Genomic DNA, 20944 nt, shown 5'->3' with positions numbered 1-20944 from the left:
ATCCACCCTCTCCACCAGGCTTCGTAGCTCGTCAGTAACTTCCTCCTCTTTGACCCAGGCACAGATTTGAACCAACTGGGCGGCCATATAATAAAGTTTAAAATCTGGGAGAGCCAGACCACCCCTTTCCCTATCCCGGGCCATAATTTCCAGTCTAACTCTTGGACGTTTTTCTCTCCATATAAAGGAGGAGACAATACTCTTAATTTTCCTAAAGTGTTCATCCTGTATAAAAACAGGGGAATGTTGAGCAATATACAAGAACTTTGGCAGTATAGCCATCTTGACCAGGTTCACACGGCCAATTTGTGAAATCTGGAGCCGTGCCCAGCTTCTGCACTTCATTCTGAGATCATTAATAAAAGGGATGAGGTTGTCAGGGATGAAATCAACTGAGTTACTTGCTACCACTATTCCCAGATATCTAAATTTCTCCACCTGATTTAGCTGTACATCTAACATTGGCCTTGACACTTCTTTTTTCCCTAGCCACATAAAGTTAGATTTACCCCAGTTCATTGCGAGCCCAGAATAACCCCCATAGTCCTGAATTAAATTTATCACCCCCGGCAGATCTCCAGGATCCGCCAGCCCCACCAAAAGATCGCCCGCATACAACGAAACTAGGTTCCTACGGGGCCCCCCTCCCCCATACCCTCCCCCCAGGGCCGCCCGAAGGGCGCAAGCCAGGGGCTCCACCACCACTGCGAACAGCAGAGGAGATAGAGGACACCCCTGGCGCGTACCTCTGGAGAGAGAGAAGAGGGGAGATGTATACCCATTAATGGACACTCTAGCTTTAGGATCCCGATACAGCAATGATATCCGTTTGATAAACCTTTCCCCAAACCCCAATGCCCGCAACACCCCCCACAGAAATGGCCATTCGACTGAGTCGAACGCCTTGTTCGCATTGAAAGATGCGAGCAAGGCGTCCGATCCCCCCAGCTCCACACCCTGAAGATAAGTATATGCCCTTCTAAGATTAATCATAGTGGATTTTCCCACCATAATCCCAGTCTGATCCGGGTGGACCACCTGGTGTATTACTGTCTGAAGTCTGGTTGCCAAAATCTTGGCATATATCTTTGCATCTGCCGTTATTAACGATATAGGCCTGTATGAGTCCACCCGATTAGGATTTTTCCCACTTTTAGGGATCATTATAATTGCTGCCTCAGTCATTGACTGGGGGATACTTTCCTCATCTTCCATCTGCTGGAATACTTTCAGGAGGCGAGGACCCAGATTATTTATAAACTTCTGATACACCTCCCCGGGAAGACCATCCAGGCCGGGGGCTTTACCCCCTGGAAAAGAATTGACCGCCAACTTCACCTCCTCTAATAACAGAGGTGCCTCCAGAATGTCACTTGCTGCGGGCTCCAGACTAGGAAGGTCAATACGGGCCAGGTATTCCTCAATTTCCCCTATGCTCCGATTTAGTTTGGACCTATAAACCTCCTCCAGGTGAGTGGAAAAAGTTCTGTAATATCAGGGGTCTTGGTTACTTTTTCGCCATTTTCTAACTCAATCATGGGAATAGTATTGTGGGGATTCTCCTGCTTCATTAAATGGGCCAGGAATTTCCCAGTACGGTCAGAGTTTGCATACCACTTATGTGCCCCAAACCCCAGCCTACGACACGTTACTTCTTGAAGATACTCTACCCATTCTTTCTGAGCCAAAAGCCAATCAGACCTGGCCACATCTGTTTTATCCCGCAAAAATACATTCTCCCGGTTGATCATTTTAGCCTCTAATTCTTTTACCGTTTTACGATTCAAAGTTTTTAAAAAAGCTATTCTTTTAATCACAACTCCTCTCAGATAGGCCTTAAAGGCATCCCAGACACTGTTATTAGGGGCGGACCCGTCATTGCCCTCGAAGTACTCCTCAATTATGGTCTCTATCCCACCTTGGTCACCCATTTGCTCAAGCCAGTAGGCCTGTAATTTCCAGTACTTGAACCCTATCGGGGTCTCTAAGTCCAATTCCATTATCACCGGGGAGTGGTCGGAGATCCCTCGAGCTTTATAATCAACATGCCTGATCTTAGTGAGGGCTTTATCTGACACGAGAATCAGATCGATCCGGGAGAACGATCTGTGGGAGGGGGAGTAGCAAGAAAACTGCTGAACCTCAGGATTCCTCAACCGCCAGGGATCTTTCCACCCTATTTCCTCGATGAACTCAAAAAACCTATTACCTTCCCTGTCTATATCCTTCTCTGACCTGTTCCATCTATCCAACCGAGGTTGGAGGACCTTATTAAAGTCCCCCAAACAAATTACTAAATTTTCGGGAAAGGAAGTTGCAAATTCCACCGCCAGTCTTACTACATCATAGGAGAATGGGGGCGGAATGTACACAGTCAAAATACAGAACCGCACATGCTCAATAGCACACTCCAAAAATATAAATCTTCCCCCCCTGGTCAATCTTTACACATCCTACTTCAAATACCACAGTTTTTTTAATGAGGATCGCTACCCCACGGGAGGAGGAGGAAAAGGGGGCTTGAAAGATATGTCCAATCCATGGACGTTTTATGGATCCCACCCGTTCCTTCGTCAAGTGGGTCTCTTGTAAACATATTATGTCAGCATCTAGGCCCTTACACTGCTTCAATACAAGAGCTCTTTTAATCCTACAGTTCAGGCCTCTAACATTCCAGGTCAAGAATTTAACCATTTAGAACACGTCAAACATGACAAACCACAATTTACCATTATCAGATCCTCTACAACTAGAGCCCGTTACCCCACTTGACCCAGCCTGGAGTACCTGGCACCGTAAGACCAACTTGACGGAGGATTTAATCTTAAAGTTGCTATGACTAAGAGCAAAGACATAAAAAAAAAAAAAAAACACATACACAAACACACGGACAATCCCCCCATCCCCCCCCCCTCCCTGTATACCCAACCCCCCTGGTATACCTAACTCCCTACTCCCCATCCACACAGTATCCCACCCCTACCCCAAATACATGCGCCCCGGGGGGCAATTTACTAATGACCACCAAAGAAGCCCGCCCCCCCCCCCCCCTTAACACCCCACTCCACAACATTCAGGATTTATATATGGTGGCGGACGAGAGCTAACAAAAAAAAAACAATAAAGAAACACAGAAAATAAGTAACAGTAATACTAATAGCTCTCGTCCGCACCCCCGTTCCCCTGTTTTTATTTCACAGGAAATGCTCCTCAAAAATATTTAATCAAGGCATTATTCAAGGCATCCATACGGAATGTACTCAGGGCCTAACGCACTCTACCCTGGGACCTCATCCGCATTCCGCAGAGCCCTATACACTGGTCTTGGCACAGACTTATCCCAAACTGTATATGAGAAAAAAAAAAAAAAAAAAAAATAACAATAGCAGTATAGGGATAAAAAAGCATAAAGAAACAAAAAAACCACATTATCAGCTTGCTAGGACCTGTTTCCTTCCAGGGTAGGTGACATCAAGCCACCTAGCCGCCTCCCCGGGAGTGAAAAAAAATTTCGTAGCCCCATCCGCCATAACTCTCAATTTGGACGGATAGAGCATGGAATATTTCAGTTCCAGCTCCCTCAAACGGATTTTTATATCCCTAAATTTAGCCCGGTCCTTCTGGATCTCTAGGGGAAAATCCGGGAAGGCAGCAATCCTACTACCATTATAGACAAAGTCCTCCTTGTCCCTGGACAGCCTTAGGACCGTATCCCGGTCTTTGAAGTTTAAGAATTTAGCAATTAAAGTCCGATGTGGACCTCCCGGAGGGGGGGCCCGCCCGGGAACCCGATGGGCCCTCTCAATGGCGAACTGGGCTGAAAAAACCTTGTCCCCAAATATCTGTAGCAGCCAGTCTGTAAGGAATTTCTCTGGAGCTGCACCCTCTACCCTCTCTTCAAACCCCAGGAAACGGATATTATTCCTTCGAAGACGACCTTCCATGTCCGACATTTTATACCGTATTTCAGAAATTTGGCCACACATGGATTTAACCTGGGTCTGTAATGGGCCGACCAGGTCCTCTACAGCTGAGATTCTGGTCTCGGCCTCAGTTACTCTCTCACGCAATAATTGAGCATCGTTCCTAAGCAAGGAAATATCAGACTGGACCTTGCTAATCTGTTCACCCAGGCGGGTCTCACATGTATTAATTGCCTCAAGCACTTGTTGCAACGTGACTTCAGGGACCACCGGGTTTTTGCTCTCTTTGGTAGGGGTAGAAAGTGGAGTACTAGACTGCAACTGAGAGCTGTTCCCCGCCTGAGAACGAGCATATTTCTCCAGCCTCGCTGCAGCGGCTGTCTGACCCGTTTTCCCCATGTTTGCCCTTAATTCAGCCACCTGGCGTTGTCTCACAGGTGCCGGAGCCCCCCCCTGGATCAATCTGAATGGATTTTTAGTTCTTGCAAGAGTAAAGTCCCGGCTAGGATAAGGGTGTGCCCCCTTTTTACACGGCCAGCAAACTGACTTCGGGTAGAATGTAGCACGTCACACTTTTACCCCCTTGCTCCAAATGTTATTTGCCTCTGGGGATACCCTAACCTTGGGCAGCCCCTCAATCTACTCAGGCCAGGAGCCACTTCAGGGAAAACCACCGGCCCGATCCACCGTCCACCACTTCCACCCACAGTCCACGCAACAGTCCACAGTGTGTTCCCACCCCGCTCCCAGTCACCCACCCAAGGACCGGGCAGGGGACCGAGTGTGGAAGGGGCTAAACAAGCCCAGCCTGTCCAATTCTAGGCTGGCAGTATAGGGCCCTGAAAGTAATTATAAGCCCAGAGTACCTCCACAAGCTGCAATAGAAATCACCGCTGTTCCTGGACAGAGAAATCTTGCTCGCCGCTTCCTCCCTGCTCCTTCTGGAATAGTAGTGCGGCCTGAACGGAGGTCCTTTGCTGTGAACAATAGGCCCCGGTGTCTGCGCCTCTCACCCGCAGGCTCCCGGCGTCCCTGAACAGGCAGAGGGGGCAGCCCTCGTTCGCTGCGTCTCACACCCGCAGCAGCCGCTGGGCACCCCTCTCTCGCCCCTCTGTCTCCAGTCTCAGGAGCACTCTCTATCGGGCAGCGCTTCAGCCACGACTCCAAGGTCCCCTGCTTCGCGTCACCACGCGTCACAACGCTGGGCGCCCACTCACACCAGGCGCCACAGCGCTTCCGTCCAACAAGCGCCAGTCAGGAAAACAGGCGAGGGGACACAGCTCGCAGGAGCCCGGAACAGAACCTTTTCCTGCACAGACGGTGAGCTGTAGTTTTACCCAGGAGTAGGGTAGTTTCAAGCCTTTCAAGCAGCGATTACAAACACTAAAACGGAGCAGTCTCCATACACGTGGAGTGGTGTGCCCGGAGGAGGACAGGCGCGCGCTCTCACTCACGTCCTGCCGTGGTCACGCCCCGTCACACCGCCTTGGCTGTGCTTCTTACCCATGCTTGTTACCTGCCTGCCCTGACCTTGGCTATGCTTCTTACCTGTGCTTGTTACCTGCCTGCCTTGGCCTTGGCTATGCTTCTTACCCGTGCTTGTTACCTGCCTGCCCTGACCTTGGCTATGCTTCTTACCTGTGCTTGTTTTCTGCCTGCCCTGACCTTGGCTATGCTTCTTACCTGTGCTTGTTACCTGCCTGCCCTGACCTTGGCTAAGCTTCTTACCTGTGCTTGTTATCACCTTGCCAAGGGCTTAGCTATGCTTCATAAATGTGCCTGTTATCTGCCTGCCCTGACCTTGGCTATGCTTCTCACCTGTGCTTGTTACCTGCCTGCCTTGGCCTTGGCTATGCTTCTAACCTGTGCTTATTACCTGCCTGCCCTGGCCTTGGCTATGCTTCTCACCTGTGCTTATTACCTGCCTGCCCTGGCCTTGGCTATGCTTCTTACCTGTGCTTGTTACCTGCCTGCCCTGACCTTGGCTATGCTTCTCACCTGTGCTTATTACCTACCTGCCATGACCTTGGCTATGCTTCTCACCTGTGCTTGTTATCTGCCTGCCCTAGCTATGCTTCTTACCTGTGCTTTTCATCTGCTTGCCCTGGCCTTGGTTATGCTTCTTACCTGTGCTTGTTACCTGCCTGCCCTGACCTTAGCTATGCTTCTCATCCGTGCTTGTTATCTGCCTGCCCTGACCTTGGCTATGCTTATTACCTTTGCTTGTTATGGCCTTGCTCTGGGCTTAGCTATGCTTCCTAAATGTGCCTGTTTTCTGCCTGCCCTGACCTTGGCTGTGCTTCTTACCCGTGCTTGTTATCTGCCTGCCCTGATTTTGGTTATGCTTCTCCCCCGTGCTTGTTACCTGCCTGCCCTGACCTTGGCTATGCTTCTCACCCATGCTTGTTATCTGCCTGCCCTGGCTATGCTCCTTAAATGTGCTTGGTTTCTACCTGCCATGACTTTGGCTATGCTTCTTGCCTGCGCTTTTACTCTGTCTGCACTGAGCTTGGCTATGCTTCTTGCATGTGCTCTGCCTGCCCTGACCTCAAACTATTGTTATTTTATGTATACAGTGCAGCAATAGAGCTTACAGTCTATTATCACACATACAGAGACTATTTTTATCCTCCCCAGCTTGGGGAGGAAACCAAGAAACTTAAAGGAGTTTGACTTGGGCAGTACACCTGTCCAAATGTAATGTAGGTGTCCTAAGGCGAGCTCAGGGAGGGCAGAAACATCCCTTGAGCCCTTCATGCAATCTCCACACAGATCTGGTTGAAATAGAAGTCAGAGCCCCAGTACTGTCATACAACAATTCTAGCCACTGTGCCACCGTGCTTGGAAAACAAGACAGTTTTTATCCTTTGAAAACAGAAAGGGCGGATTCTCACCACTCCACGGTGTTCCTCTTCCCCAGGACCTCTCGGATCTCCTCACGGCATTTCTCCTGGTGCTCCGGGTACTTGGCCATACAATATAAGATCCAGGAGATGCCGCTGGCTGTGGTATCATGACCCTCAAACATGAATGTGTCCACCTCCGCCCGAAGGTCCTCATAAGACAGGCCCTGACCGTTCTCATCCTGGGCAAATATAGAGAACATGTACAGTAAGAACAGCTCACTCCTATGTACCCACTGTACCCTTGAAGGCCAGCTCACACATGTACCCACTGTACCCATGAAGGCCGAGCTGGCCTTCATGGGTACAGTGGGTACATGTGTGAGCTGGCCTTCAAGGGTACACATGTACCCACTGTACCCATGAAGGACAGCTCACACATGTACCCACTGTACCCATGAAGGCCAGCTCACACATGTACCCACTGTACCCATGAAGGCCAGCTCACACATGTACCCACTGTACCCATGAAGGCCAGCTCACACATGTACCCACTGTACCCATGAAGGACAGCTCACACATGTACCCACTGTACCCATGAAGGCCAGCTCACACATGTACCCACTGTACCCATGAAGGCCAGCTCACACATGTACCCACTGTACCCATGAAGGACAGCTCACACATGTACCCACTGTACCCATGAAGGCCAGCTCACACATGTACCCACTGTACCCATAAAGGCCAGCTCACTCCTATGTACCCACTGTACCCATGAAGGCCAGCTCACACATGTACCCACTGTACCCATGAAGGCCAGCTCACACATGTACCCACTGTACCCATGAAGGCCAGCTCACACATGTACCCACTGTACCCATGAAGGCCAGCTCACACATGTACCCATGAAGGCCAGCTCACTCCTATGTACCCACTGTACCCATGAAGGACAGCTCACACATGTACCCACTGTACCCATGAAGGACAGCTCACACATGTACCCACTGTACCCATGAAGGCCAGCTCACACATGTACCCACTGTACCCATGAAGGACAGCTCACACATGTACCCACTGTACCCATGAAGGCCAGCTCACACATGTACCCACTGTACCCATGAAGGCCAGCTCACACATGTACCCACTGTACCCATGAAGGACAGCTCACACATGTACCCATGAAGGACAGCTCACACATGTACCCATGAAGGACAGCTCACACATGTACCCATGAAGGCCAGCTCACACATGTACCCACTGTACCCATGAAGGCCAGCTCACACATGTACCCACTGTACCCATGAAGGCCAGCTCACACATGTACCCACTGTACCCATGAAGGCCAGCTCACACATGTACCCACTGTACCCATGAAGGCCAGCTCACACATGTACCCACTGTACCCATGAAGGACAGCTCACACATGTACCCACTGTACCCATGAAGGCCAGCTCACACATGTACCCACTGTACCCATGAAGACCAGCTCAAACATGTACCCACTGTACCCATGAAGGCCAGCTCACACATGTACCCACTGTACCCATGAAGGCCAGCTCACACATGTACCCACTGTACCCATGAAGGACAGCTCACACATGTACCCACTGTACCCATGAAGGCCAGCTCACACATGTACCCACTGTACCCATGAAGGCCAGCTCACACATGTACCCACTGTACCCATGAAGGCCAGCTCACACATGTACCCACTGTACCCATGAAGGCCAGCTCACACATGTACCCACTGTACCCATGAAGGACAGCTCACACATGTACCCACTGTACCCATGAAGGCCAGCTCACACATGTACCCACTGTACCCATAAAGGCCAGCTCACTCCTATGTACCCACTGTACCCATGAAGGCCAGCTCACACATGTACCCACTGTACCCATGAAGGCCAGCTCACACATGTACCCACTGTACCCATGAAGGCCAGCTCACACATGTACCCACTGTACCCATGAAGGCCAGCTCACACATGTACCCATGAAGGCCAGCTCACACATGTACCCACTGTACCCATGAAGGACAGCTCACACATGTACCCACTGTACCCATGAAGGCCAGCTCACACATGTACCCACTGTACCCATGAAGGACAGCTCACACATGTACCCACTGTACCCATGAAGGCCAGCTCACACATGTACCCACTGTACCCATGAAGGCCAGCTCACACATGTACCCACTGTACCCATGAAGGACAGCTCACACATGTACCCATGAAGGACAGCTCACACATGTACCCATGAAGGACAGCTCACACATGTACCCATGAAGGCCAGCTCACACATGTACCCACTGTACCCATGAAGGCCAGCTCACACATGTACCCATGAAGGACAGCTCACACATGTACCCACTGTACCCATGAAGGACAGCTCACACATGTACCCACTGTACCCATGAAGGCCAGCTCACACATGTACCCACTGTACCCATGAAGGACAGCTCACACATGTACCCACTGTACCCATGAAGGCCAGCTCACACATGTACCCACTGTACCCATGAAGGCCAGCTCACACATGTACCCACTGTACCCATGAAGGACAGCTCACACATGTACCCATGAAGGACAGCTCACACATGTACCCATGAAGGACAGCTCACACATGTACCCATGAAGGCCAGCTCACACATGTACCCACTGTACCCATGAAGGCCAGCTCACACATGTACCCACTGTACCCATGAAGGACAGCTCACACATGTACCCACTGTACCCATGAAGGACAGCTCACACATGTACCCACTGTACCCATGAAGGACAGCTCACACATGTACGTTGGGAACTTCTCACATACATGTGCAATAGGCTCGGCATCTATACACTTGCGTTTTCGGGGGTTGCCACAAATATTGAGAACCACAAAATGTACCTGTAGGATTCTATGGGGGATGCAATGGTGCCCAATATATCAATATCGGGCAGCATCACATCAGGTTCCAGGGCTACCGGCATCCTGGGATGGCAGTAGCCCATTGTAGCCTAGCAGATGCACACGGCAGTGTGGTCAGCACTACCCTCGCATACGCAGACCCCCTGGTACCCAGCTGAGCGCATCACAGGGATGGGCTCCTTTCAGAGATATATCCATACAGTAGGATCCGCCCACATCGCATTGTGTACATGATGCTTCTTAATCCACTAATCTCTGCGCTCCTGGACTTTAGAAATGGCGCCATCTTGTGTTTATGTGAGGTAGTGGAGCGGCCAGGGGAATAAGGCCTGTACTTCATACCTTGGCATATAACAAAATGTCTAGAAAGTCCAGATGCCGCTTCTGCTGGATCTTCTCCAGCTCCGTCTCCTGTTTAAGAGATTCCTGTCTCTGTTTAATGACGTTATCTATAATGAAGAAAGTGAGGCGAAAGTATCAGTACCATGCAGTTGTACGGAGTCACTGCTATAGGGCCCCAGGGTCCTGCAATACCCGGGGTCTCTCCTGGGCATAGCACACGCTGAGGAGCCGCATTGCCAGACCCTACGCCAGAGTGTGCTATGGGGCATGACGATACAGCATCCTGACAGCTTACCAAGGCCGCCATCATTGGTGAACCGCATGGACTTCAGTCCCAGGATGACTCATCCCTGAACTAAGCCAGGCCGCTAGCGCACTGAAGCTCGCATATGGGCCATGGACAGACTACAGCACAGACTGACAGCATGATAAAGGTCATTTACATGGTACATGGAAGTGGCAGCCGCCAGAGTGTCCTTTACAGCCACAGAAGGAGCCGCTCTCATTCCGTCGGGGTCTGGCGGTCGGATCGCCAACCTCCAGCCCCCAGAAGGTGACTGAGTGTATAGGGATACATGTATCTGTGCTAGGGATGGCCATTGACTATTGATGTTCCCAAAACATTGATGGTCGGGACCTAGTGCTCGATGTTTTGGGCATCGATAGGCGAGGGTCAAATAGTTAGATGCCATCGATGGATGGCATCCGATGGCGATTATTTTGAATTTTTTTTACCCTGCTGGCTGCTGGCCAGTTGCCCGGATATACCACCCTCTCCAAGTCCGACTCCGAGTCCTAGACTGTCTCTGACTTACTCTGAACTTAGCGAATTGATGAATGATATCATGTGGCGCAACGGCACTGGGGGCTTGAAGTTGGTTGTGCGCGTGCGCACACTGGTGGTGGTGCGTGCGCAGCTTCCGCCTTTCCTTTCCTTGGCTCGGCCGGGAGACGTCCGTGACGTCACACAGTTTGACTGGACGGAGGAGTCGGCCGGTGCGTGCGTATGCGCAGAAGAAAACCTTATTCAGCGCGTCTTAGTAAAATTCTATCGCGCATGCGCAGAGGAACGGGGCGGGCGCCGGGAGGTGCGCACATGTAAGCGATGGTGGGAACCATCGATGGCTGGCGATAGAATGGTTTATAGCCATCAATGGTTCTGTCCAAAAATGCCATCGATGACAAGCATCGATGGGGTATGCGTCGATGGCCATCCCTAATCTGTGCTCAGTAGCAGCGCCGAGGGGAAAGCAGGACTCCGATACTATAGGGGACGTGACCATGTCCCATTGTTATCCTCGGGACCCCCTGCTGGCACTCCTCCAGGGGGGCAGAGATGCTGAGAGCCCCTATTAGCACCATCTTGTTACCCCAAATCCTTTTCTGTTTTTCCTAACCCAGAGCTGCGCATCTCATCATATTGTACAAGAACTTATTATATTGCTTCCAAACCTATGAGTCCATGAGAAGAAGAGAACTGGGCCCATACTCACACGTGTGCTGGTGAACGGTTTTCAGCGCTCTACGGAAGCGGTACCCGTGTGGGCTCAGGTAGTAGATGAGGTCATTGTGGTACGGGAAGCAGCGGGCTCGTTGACCCACCAGGAAGGACAGCTCGTACACTGCATTAATGTAATCATTTTTACTGCACAAAGACACAAAGAAGCAGAATTAACGTTTCCCTGAATTAGGGATGTCAGGTGCCAAAGCTGGTAATAGGGGCACTGGGTCAGTATATAATAACAGCCGCCATATGTGCACCAACGTAAGGGCGCCTGGCCGGGCAGTGCGTATCCCCTAACAATAAAATCATTATTGTGTTTCCTTCGGATCCCGGATAATAAGTGTTCTGCAATAGGGATAGACAAGGAGCGACATAAGTGTGATAGTGTATAAGTTATATAGAGATTGTACAGATGAAGCTTTGCCAGGTTCCTACACCGTGAGATGTATCCAGCATCAGCTCCAGTACACTACATTGTTGTATATTTGTGGGTGTTTATGTACCGGTAAATGTATATCGATGAATTTATTTATTGAGGAACATTTTATGTGATGTAACTGTCCGGTACCCGCTGAGGGATACATTACATGAATAAAGAAAACTTATTCTAAAACCTGTACAATTATTGGGTCTGGGGCTGGGTTCCCCTCACCTCTCTGCAGGGCAGAAAATGAAGGTATTCCTGTGTAGCCTGACTGAGCCCCATCTGCACCACAGGATGCGATAGGTGGGTGTGACATTCAGCATGACCTAACAGGAAAATGGTGTAGTTCCACAACAGCTGGAATGAGTCACTTCTCCCTGTCCTAGAGCATCACACTGCTGACGGAACATTGGCCCTTATTCAGATCTGATAGGCAAAACCATGTGCACTGCAGCTGGGGCAGATGGATCAGGTGCAGAGAGAGTTAGATTTGGGTGAGGTGTGTTGAAACTGAAATCTAAATTGCAGTGTAAATATAATGCAGCCAGTATTTATCCTGCACAGAAACAAAATAACTCACACAAATCTAACTCTCTCTGCACATGTTACATCTGCCCCACCTGCAGTGCACATGGTTTTGCCCATTTTGAGAACAAATTTGGGTGCTTGTGTATTATCAGGGTGCCCGATGTAATGTAAATCGTATTCGATATCGCATCCGATATATCGGCCGATTTGCGGCCGATTTTTGGCCGATTCGTTCTTCAATGCGATTTAGTGGCCGATTTGTGTCCGATTTTCGGCCATTTCCTGACGATTTGCATGCTATTCCATCCTTGCACACCCCCAGGTACTATGCGATGGTATGTGATGGTATGCGATGCGATGCGATTTTCTGGAAAATGCCCCTGATTGTACAATTAAATATCGCATATCATTGCATGCCAGCAAGTGGCATGTGATGCGATTCGCAATGTTAAATGCACCTCCATTGTCAACGACACCCCCACTATCAACGCCAACCCGTAGCATGGCGAGCGCAGCGAGCCCGCGAGGGGCAGCGGTAGGCATCCTCCGACCTTTTCATACCCCCACTATCCACGTTGGCGTGGGTTCATCTTAGATAGTGTGGCGAGGGCAGCGAGCCACCGAGCCCGAAGCGTGGCGAGCGGACGCTGATTACTTTACATGTATTCCGCGTCCGCTCGCTACACTATCTAAAATCAACTCCACGCCGGCGTGGAGAGTAGGGGTATGAAAAGGTCGGAGGACGCGTACGCCGCCCCTCGCGGGCTCGCTACGCTGCGGGTTGGCGTTGATAGTGGGGGTGGCATTGACAATGGGGGTGCAATTAACATTGTAAGCACCCACCAGGGTGCTTGTACAATTAAAAATCAAATCGCATGGCATGCAACGCATGCCGCTATATTGCATGCGATGCGATGCACTACGATGGAAATCGGGGGTGTGAAAGGTATGCAATGATGGAACAGCATGCAAATCGTCCAGAAAACGCAAAAAATCGGCCGAAAATCGGCCAAAAATTGGCCGCAAAATCGCATCCGATTTTTCAGCCGATTTTCGGCCGATTTCACGGGCGCCCTGATAATACACAAGTACCCAAATTTGTACTGAAATCAGATCTGAATAAGGGCCAATGTGTGAGGACTTAATGTCAGGTACCAACCATGTACCTACCACATATCCATGTCCCTACCATGTACCAACCACATACCCAACACACGTACCCACCACGTGCCTACCGTGTACAAAACACGTCCCTACCAAGTATCTACCATGTACCCAACCACGTACATACCACATACCCAACAACTTACCTACAACATACCAACCACGTGACTACCATGTAGCAACCAAGTAGCAACCACATACCTACCATGTACCCAACCACGTACCTAACCACAACCCCAACCACGTACTTACCATTTACCCAACCATGTACCCACCACGTACCTACCTGTCATTCTGGCAGTTGCTCTCGTAACTGAAGGCACATTTCATAATGGTGTCCAGGGTCATGAGACTGACGTAATGGAAGAGTTCCACCGGCTTCTGATTGGGGACCAGCTTCTCCCATTTATCCTACAGAAGATGCAATATCAATAAAATGTTACATCACCACATTTAGGATGCCATCATTGTCAGGATCACCATCAGGCGGCTTAAGGAACCCATGGGGACGCGCAATCCACCTGTCATTTTTCCCATCTTTTTATTCATATGTATGGCGCCATATGCAACATAGGGGTAGATGTATGAAGCAGTGATAAGAGAGAGGGTACTACCAGCTCCTAACTGTCACTTTTTATTTTCAAAATTGTTTTTATTGCAAAGAATGAAATATAATTAACGGAATCATTGAAGAACAGTGTACAATGCATACATTTTCAATTATCTTTCCATACAATCAGTAGTGAATACGTCTACAACTAAAATAACAAAAAGAGAAAGGGGGTGTCAGGATCTGATCAGGTGATGGATCAAATAAATCATGCCTCCAATTATTATGTCAGAAGAAGGTATTTCATGTAGTCTGTTCATGAAATCATGTCTTCTGTTATATTACGTGTGAAATCAATGTATTTCTTCTGTACTGGTGAACTATTGGTGACCCAGGGAGGTTGGGTCTGTATTCCCTCAGAGTGACCATCTGTAGAATCCTCTGAAGTTAAATTGTCAGATAAGATATGAGACCCCTCATAAACCATTTTCCAGAAGAGAGGTCAGAGATTTTCTCCCCCCTCCACTAAAGGTCTATTATCACATAAGGAATGGGGGTATCAATCACTTTGAAAACAGCAGACGAATTCTGCATGTACTGTAGAAGATACATTATCTAGGGACAAGTTCCAGCAGGGAAAGGGTCAAAATCCCAAGGATCCTGCAGATAAAATCGCTCTCTTGTCAATACAGATGTGTCCACATACATCTTGGCTTTTTTCTCAATTTGTCACAACATGTAAAACACGGTTTAGCTGTTTTTCCAAATGTAGCAAGTGGGTGGATTCTGAAAATTGTTTGCAACAGTAGAATTTGTATAAAGTAATAGATTAGAGGTGGAAATTTTTAGAAAAGTCACAAAGCGTGACTTTTGCAGAGTCCAAGGTGTGCCAAACCAAGATATATGTGGACAAATCTCTATTTCAGTGTTACTTCTTGGGGAAACAGCAAGCTGGCTGGAAGCGACCCGTTTGTTTCAGGTGGAAATTCCCCCCCACCCCCAAACACCCCCCCCCCCCCCCCCCCACTACAGGATTCGTACTCAGGTGTAAGATACATTTCTGTCATTTTTCCCTTTTTATTTTGTTTGAGGTGTACTTCTCTTGTGTGTACTTTTAAAATCTTTGTAACCATCTTGTAACCATTTGTATCCAAAGCTCTGCAGTACTTCTAAGAATAAATCATACAGTATATATTTCCAGTCTCTGAAGCCAACGGAGAGTGGTCCCCATTTTTATACTGCATTGTGTGGTCAGGTGCAAGCAAGGCGTACCTTGTGCAATTTTGAAAGCGCTAAATCAGGCTTTGCTGGTGGCAGTGTACATCATAGAGGGGACCCGTGTGTCCAAAGTGAACCCCAGTGACGGCCGGAGCTGCTCAGATTGATGTATCTGAAGAGGAGACCGGTGGCTCCGTGACATTTGGTGGCAGCAAATTATCTGCCAAATTTCCGCACTTTTCACTGATTAGAGGAGGTACAGACTAGGCAATTATCTGCCAGATTTTGTCTCAAATTTTGATCCACATACAGTCAGTGCAAAACTCTTAACACTGGTGAATCTGCAAAGAGGATTATTCGTTTTGATATACCAACAGTGCTACGATATATCTGATATCCAGTCTATATATTTGTATCCACTTAGCATTTTCAGCTCTTTGTAAACCAGAGGATTTGTGACTAACAGCTGCCAGACTCTCACCAAGTATATGCTAAGCTTATACTGTCAGCATCAAAAACTGACTAAAATTGTTAAACTAGACCTTAGTTAAATCATTGTTTTCAATTTGATTAAGCTTACATGTTGAGATTGTGATACTGGCACTTGATTTGTACTAATTGTGGATTGACACTTTGTTGGTGTCATTATATGTCTGATAGCCTATCTGTTCCTTTATAGCCAATACCATCTAGCCTGTTCAATTACAGTGTTTGCAATCTACGGCTACCAAAACTTTCAAATCTACCTGTGAGGCTTACAGACCATGCAAACCTAGCAAAAAATTCCTCAAGGTGTCACACTAGCCCCAGTCAGAACCATTCAGTACTGGCAACAATGGCGCCTAAGGTGCACTACTCATGAGGATACAAACACCATTTATTTCGATATCAACCCCCATTGTTGATAATCTACATTGGTGGCAACACTAAACAGTGGTTGCCTCAACCCCATTACCCTTCTTCCATTCCGGGGAAAGGATCAGCGTTCTCCTACTCTCTCATCCATCATTTGATACGATCAGTAGATGGTGGACAGCAGAAGTCAGGGTCCGCACTGTTGATACCAACCCACTACTTATGCCACAACCCTTCTCTTCAGTGCTCTCTCATCAGTTGCGTCAAAACTGAACCCCCTGCAATGCAGGTAAGCAACAGGGTGAACCATTGATGACGCCTCAGAAAGCAGAAGCACCCTACTTCAATTGAGCTACAATGTTGGTGACCCCCCAATTTTGCCAACACTACTACCATACGTCACTGGATCGCCTGAACCCGTCCCGATCTCAGTAGCTAAGCAGTGACCGGCCGGGCTAGTACCTGTGGGAAGACTCACTGGGAATACTCGGTGTTGTAATTATCAGGCAAGGAAGGGATCACCTTCTAGACTTAGCTCAAGCTGTCTATACTCTCCACTACTCTTGACCTCTTAATCTTTCTACCACTCCCATTCCCCAAAATATCCATAGTTGTGACCCAGTAATACTCGTCTGTTACGGAGGACAACACATTGTTTATTGGAATTTTTATTGTATAAATCAAGTGTGTCAAGCATCCATAAACCAATACCTGTATCAACTATCGTATTCATACATATTAGATAACCTATGAAAGGTAATGATTTTACAGGTGTGGTATACTCATATCTAAACATTGCGCTGATCTTTTGATCATTATCAAGGACCCACTTTTTGGCAATTAGCCATATTATTCTAACGCAAGGAATATTGTCTCTTTCTCTTTTTAGTAATAATCAGAATAAAAGTTAAGTTTTATTACACTAATTACTCAACTAACCACTAACTCATAATATTATTATATATACCTTTTTTCAAGTGTGCCCCAAAAACCTTACGTATGTTCCCTTGTAGTCACCCTCGTGACGCCCCCCCCTTTTTTTCAGTCTAACCACTGAACATCTTTTGGGAGCACCACCAACCTAACACTGCTAAGATTACCTGTAAGCAGTAAATATGTTGGTTATCTAACAAATATATTTAACATGTAACTCTATAGAAGTTACATAGTTACATAGTTACATAGTAGGTAAGGCTGAAAAAAGACTTGCGTCCATCTAGTTCAACCTGGTATAGATATCCATTGCTGATTTGGTAGGTTCTGGTATTTTACAGACAAATTATATTTCTTATTTGTACCCATGGATGTTTTTATCCAGTAAATGTTTGTCCAACTTTGCCTTGAACGCATTTAATGAGCCAGCCGTTACCACCTCTCTGGGAAGAGAGTTCCAGAGTTTGACTGTTCTGACCGTAAAGAAATTCTTTCTACTAGCTGAATGAAATCTTTTTTCTTCTAATCTATACTCATGCCCTCGCGTCCTAGATTCCTTTCTAGTAGAAAATAGGGTGTGTGACAGTTCCTTATATTGGCCCTTGATATACTTGTACATGTTGAGCATGTCCCCCCTTAAACGTCTCTTTTCTAATGTAAATAGTCCCAAATTGCTTAATCTCTCCCCGTAGCTTAAATTCTCCATTCCCCTAATAAGCTTTGTTGCTCGCCTTTGGACTTTTTCTAATTCTATGATGTCCTTTTTATAGTGTGGGGCCCAGAACTGTACTCCGTACTCTAGGTGAGGTCTCACCAATGCTTTATACAGTGGCATAATTACCCTTGAGTCCCTAGTTTCCATTCCCCTCTTAATACATGCCAGAATTTTGTTGGCCTTTTTTGTAGCTACATTACAATGGGCACTACATCCTAGATTGCTGTCTATTTGGACTCCTAGATCCTTTTCAAGTATGGAATTACCCAGTTCCTCTCCGCTAAGGTTGTAACTTGCACACTGGTTGTGTCTCCCAAGGTGCATAACCTTACATTTATCTACATTGAACCTCATCTTCCATTTTTTTGCCCACTCATCTAGAATTGCAAGATCATTTTGAAGCATGGTGACATCTTCTGGTGATTTGATGACTTTGCTAAGTTTTGTATCGTCCGCAAAGATGGATACATTGCTGAGTAACCCTATCCCAATATCGTTAATAAAAATGTTAAACAAAATGGGCCCCAAAACCGAACCCTGGGGCACTCCACTTAGTACCGGTATCATATCTGATACGGCACCATTCACAACCACTCTTTGTTCTCTATTACATAGCCAATTCCCTACCCATCTGCAGATATTTTCACCCAATCCTAGGTTCTCCATTTTATTAATCAATCTCTTGTGTGGGACAGTATCAAATGCTTTAGCGAAATCTAGGAAAATCACATCTACAGCATTTCCATTATCGAGGTTTTTGCTAACCTCTTCATAGAACCCTAGTAGATTAGTTTGGCATGAACGATTTTTCACAAACCCATGTTGGTTAGTACTGAGTAGACGGTGATGATCTAAATATTCCTGGATACCATCCCTTAAAAATCCTTCAAATAGTTTACCCACAATTGATGTTAAACTAACGGGTCTGTAATTAGCGGGATCTTCCTTTTTTCCTTTTTTGAATATTGGCACTACCTCTGCTATTCTCCAATCTTTTGGTACTATACCTGACGATAGTGACTTGCTAAAGATATAATGTAGGGGGGTAGCTAGTTCATCCCTTAATTCCATTAATACCCTCGGATGAATCCCATCTGGCCCTGGTGACTTATTTGTTTTGAGTTTGCTTAGCCTCAGTATTATTTCCTTCGGCGTGAAATCCACAATGAGATCTGGCTTATTTGTCCCGTTTGTGGTAAATGTTCGTTCCACAGTCTGCTCTCCCTTAGTAAATACTGATGAGAAGAACTCATTTAACAGTTTTGCTTTTCCCTTGTCCTCAGTAACACTTTTTCCACTAGTATCAGTTAGTGGACCTATGTTTTCCTTAATTAAACGTTTACTATTTATGTATTTAAAAAACTTCTTTGGGTTGGTTTTGCTTTCAGTGGCTATGCACTCTTCATATAATATTTTAGCTGCTTTGATTACCCCTTTACAAGTTTTGTTTGATTCTTTGTATTTTGCGAACGCCTCCTCATTCAAGTTATTTTTATAGAATTTAAAGGCTCTGGTTTTATTGTTGATAGCTGACCTTACTTCTTTGTCCAACCATGGTGGCTTTTTTTTGTTGAATTTACCTTTAGTTACTTTAGGAATGTATTCAAGCACCTTTTTTAGAGTATCCCACATTTCCTCTGCATTTTTTCCCTCCATAACCGTTTCCCACCCAATTCCTGTTAGGGCTTCCCTGAATAATTCAAAGTTCGCTTTTCTGAAGTTTAGTATTTTTGCAGATCCTTTTTGATGTAATTTACTGAAGTTGATTTCCAGTGAAACCATATTGTGATCACTATTCCCTAATTGTTCAATTACTTTTGTGTTTGAAACTAAGTCTGTGTTATTTGTTAATACTAAGTCCAAGAGCGCCTCATCCCGAGTTGGAGTTTCTACCGTTTGTGTAATAAACTGGTCTTTAAGTAAGCTTAAGAACCCATTGCTTCTTGCTGATTTACCTGTTTCGTTTTCCCAATCAATGTCAGGTAAATTAAAATCCCCCAAGTTTATGACCAGTGCCAATCCCTCCCGCTAATCAACTTAATCTCTTGGTTATACCCAATGGCACAGGATTGTGCATTGTGTCCTACACATCAGGCACATCAGATTTTGTCAGATAAATTGACTCAATCCACCTGAATTGGGTCAAATCTCACACATCTCACAAGTGTAAGGGGCCCTTTACACCTAAGTACGAATCTTGTTGTGGTATGGGGGGGGGGATTTCCACCTGAATCAAACGGGTCGCTTCCAGCCAGCTTGCTGTTCCCCCAAGAAGTAACACTGAAATATTGACAAGAGAGCAGTGTTATCTGCAGGCTCCCTCATCAAGCCCAACCTTGGGATGTTGACCCTTTCCCTCCTGGAACTTGTACCTAGATAATGGATCTTCTACAGTACATTCAAAATTCGTCTGCTATTTTCAAAGTGATTGATACCCATTCCTTATCCAGTGAGATGCATAACAGACAGGCTTCACTGATAAGAGATCTGCACTTTAGGAGAGAGACAATCTCTGACCTCTCTTCTGGACCATGGTTTATGAGGGGTCTCAGATCTTATCTGACAATTTAACTTCAGAGGATTCTACAGATGGTCACTCTGAGGGAATACAGACCCAACATCCCTGGGTCACCAATAGTTCACTAGTACAGAAGAAATACATTGATTTCACACATAATAATAACAGGAGACATGATTTCACGAACAGAGGGTTTGAGTAATTATGAATTATCAGCAATACTAAATGTAAAATAATGAGCAAATAAGAGATAACTTGTCTAGATGTATAAACAGTCATTTCTTATATATCTAGGTCTTCAATAAACAGGAGTACAGATAAAAACTCTAATGTGTCTGTCTTTTTCGCTTCCTCACTCCATTTTATTATTTTTTTATTATGAAGAGAAAAGATAGAGGTAACCTGTTATCAAAGTACACAACACGGCATTCACAAACATTTAATAAAAGAGAGGAAAAAGTGTAAGGGGAAAAGAAAATTCGAGGAAGGGGGAAAAGGAAAGGCTACGCGTGTCCGG

General features: G+C 46.7%; 1 protein-coding gene across 1 annotated transcript in view; it reads right to left on the bottom strand.

Annotated features, from left to right (window-relative positions):
• Positions 1 to 20944, bottom strand: part of LOC146026860 (cytochrome P450 4B1-like) — a 94721-nt gene that overhangs the window by 26073 nt on the left and 47704 nt on the right. Inside the window, exons 6-9 of the mRNA XM_083157906.1 lie at positions 13925 to 14049; positions 11512 to 11663; positions 10019 to 10125; positions 6818 to 7008 (exon numbers count right to left, since the gene is read on the bottom strand). Coding sequence (XP_083014032.1) covers positions 6818 to 7008; positions 10019 to 10125; positions 11512 to 11663; positions 13925 to 14049 — 575 coding nt within the window. The remainder of the gene's footprint in view (positions 1 to 6817; positions 7009 to 10018; positions 10126 to 11511; positions 11664 to 13924; positions 14050 to 20944) is intronic.

This window comes from Crinia signifera, chromosome 8, assembly GCF_055691185.1.
Source record: "Crinia signifera chromosome 8, ASM5569118v1, whole genome shotgun sequence".
Taxonomy (NCBI): Eukaryota; Metazoa; Chordata; class Amphibia; order Anura; family Myobatrachidae; genus Crinia; species Crinia signifera.
This window is presented reverse-complemented; position numbering and strand designations above follow the sequence as displayed.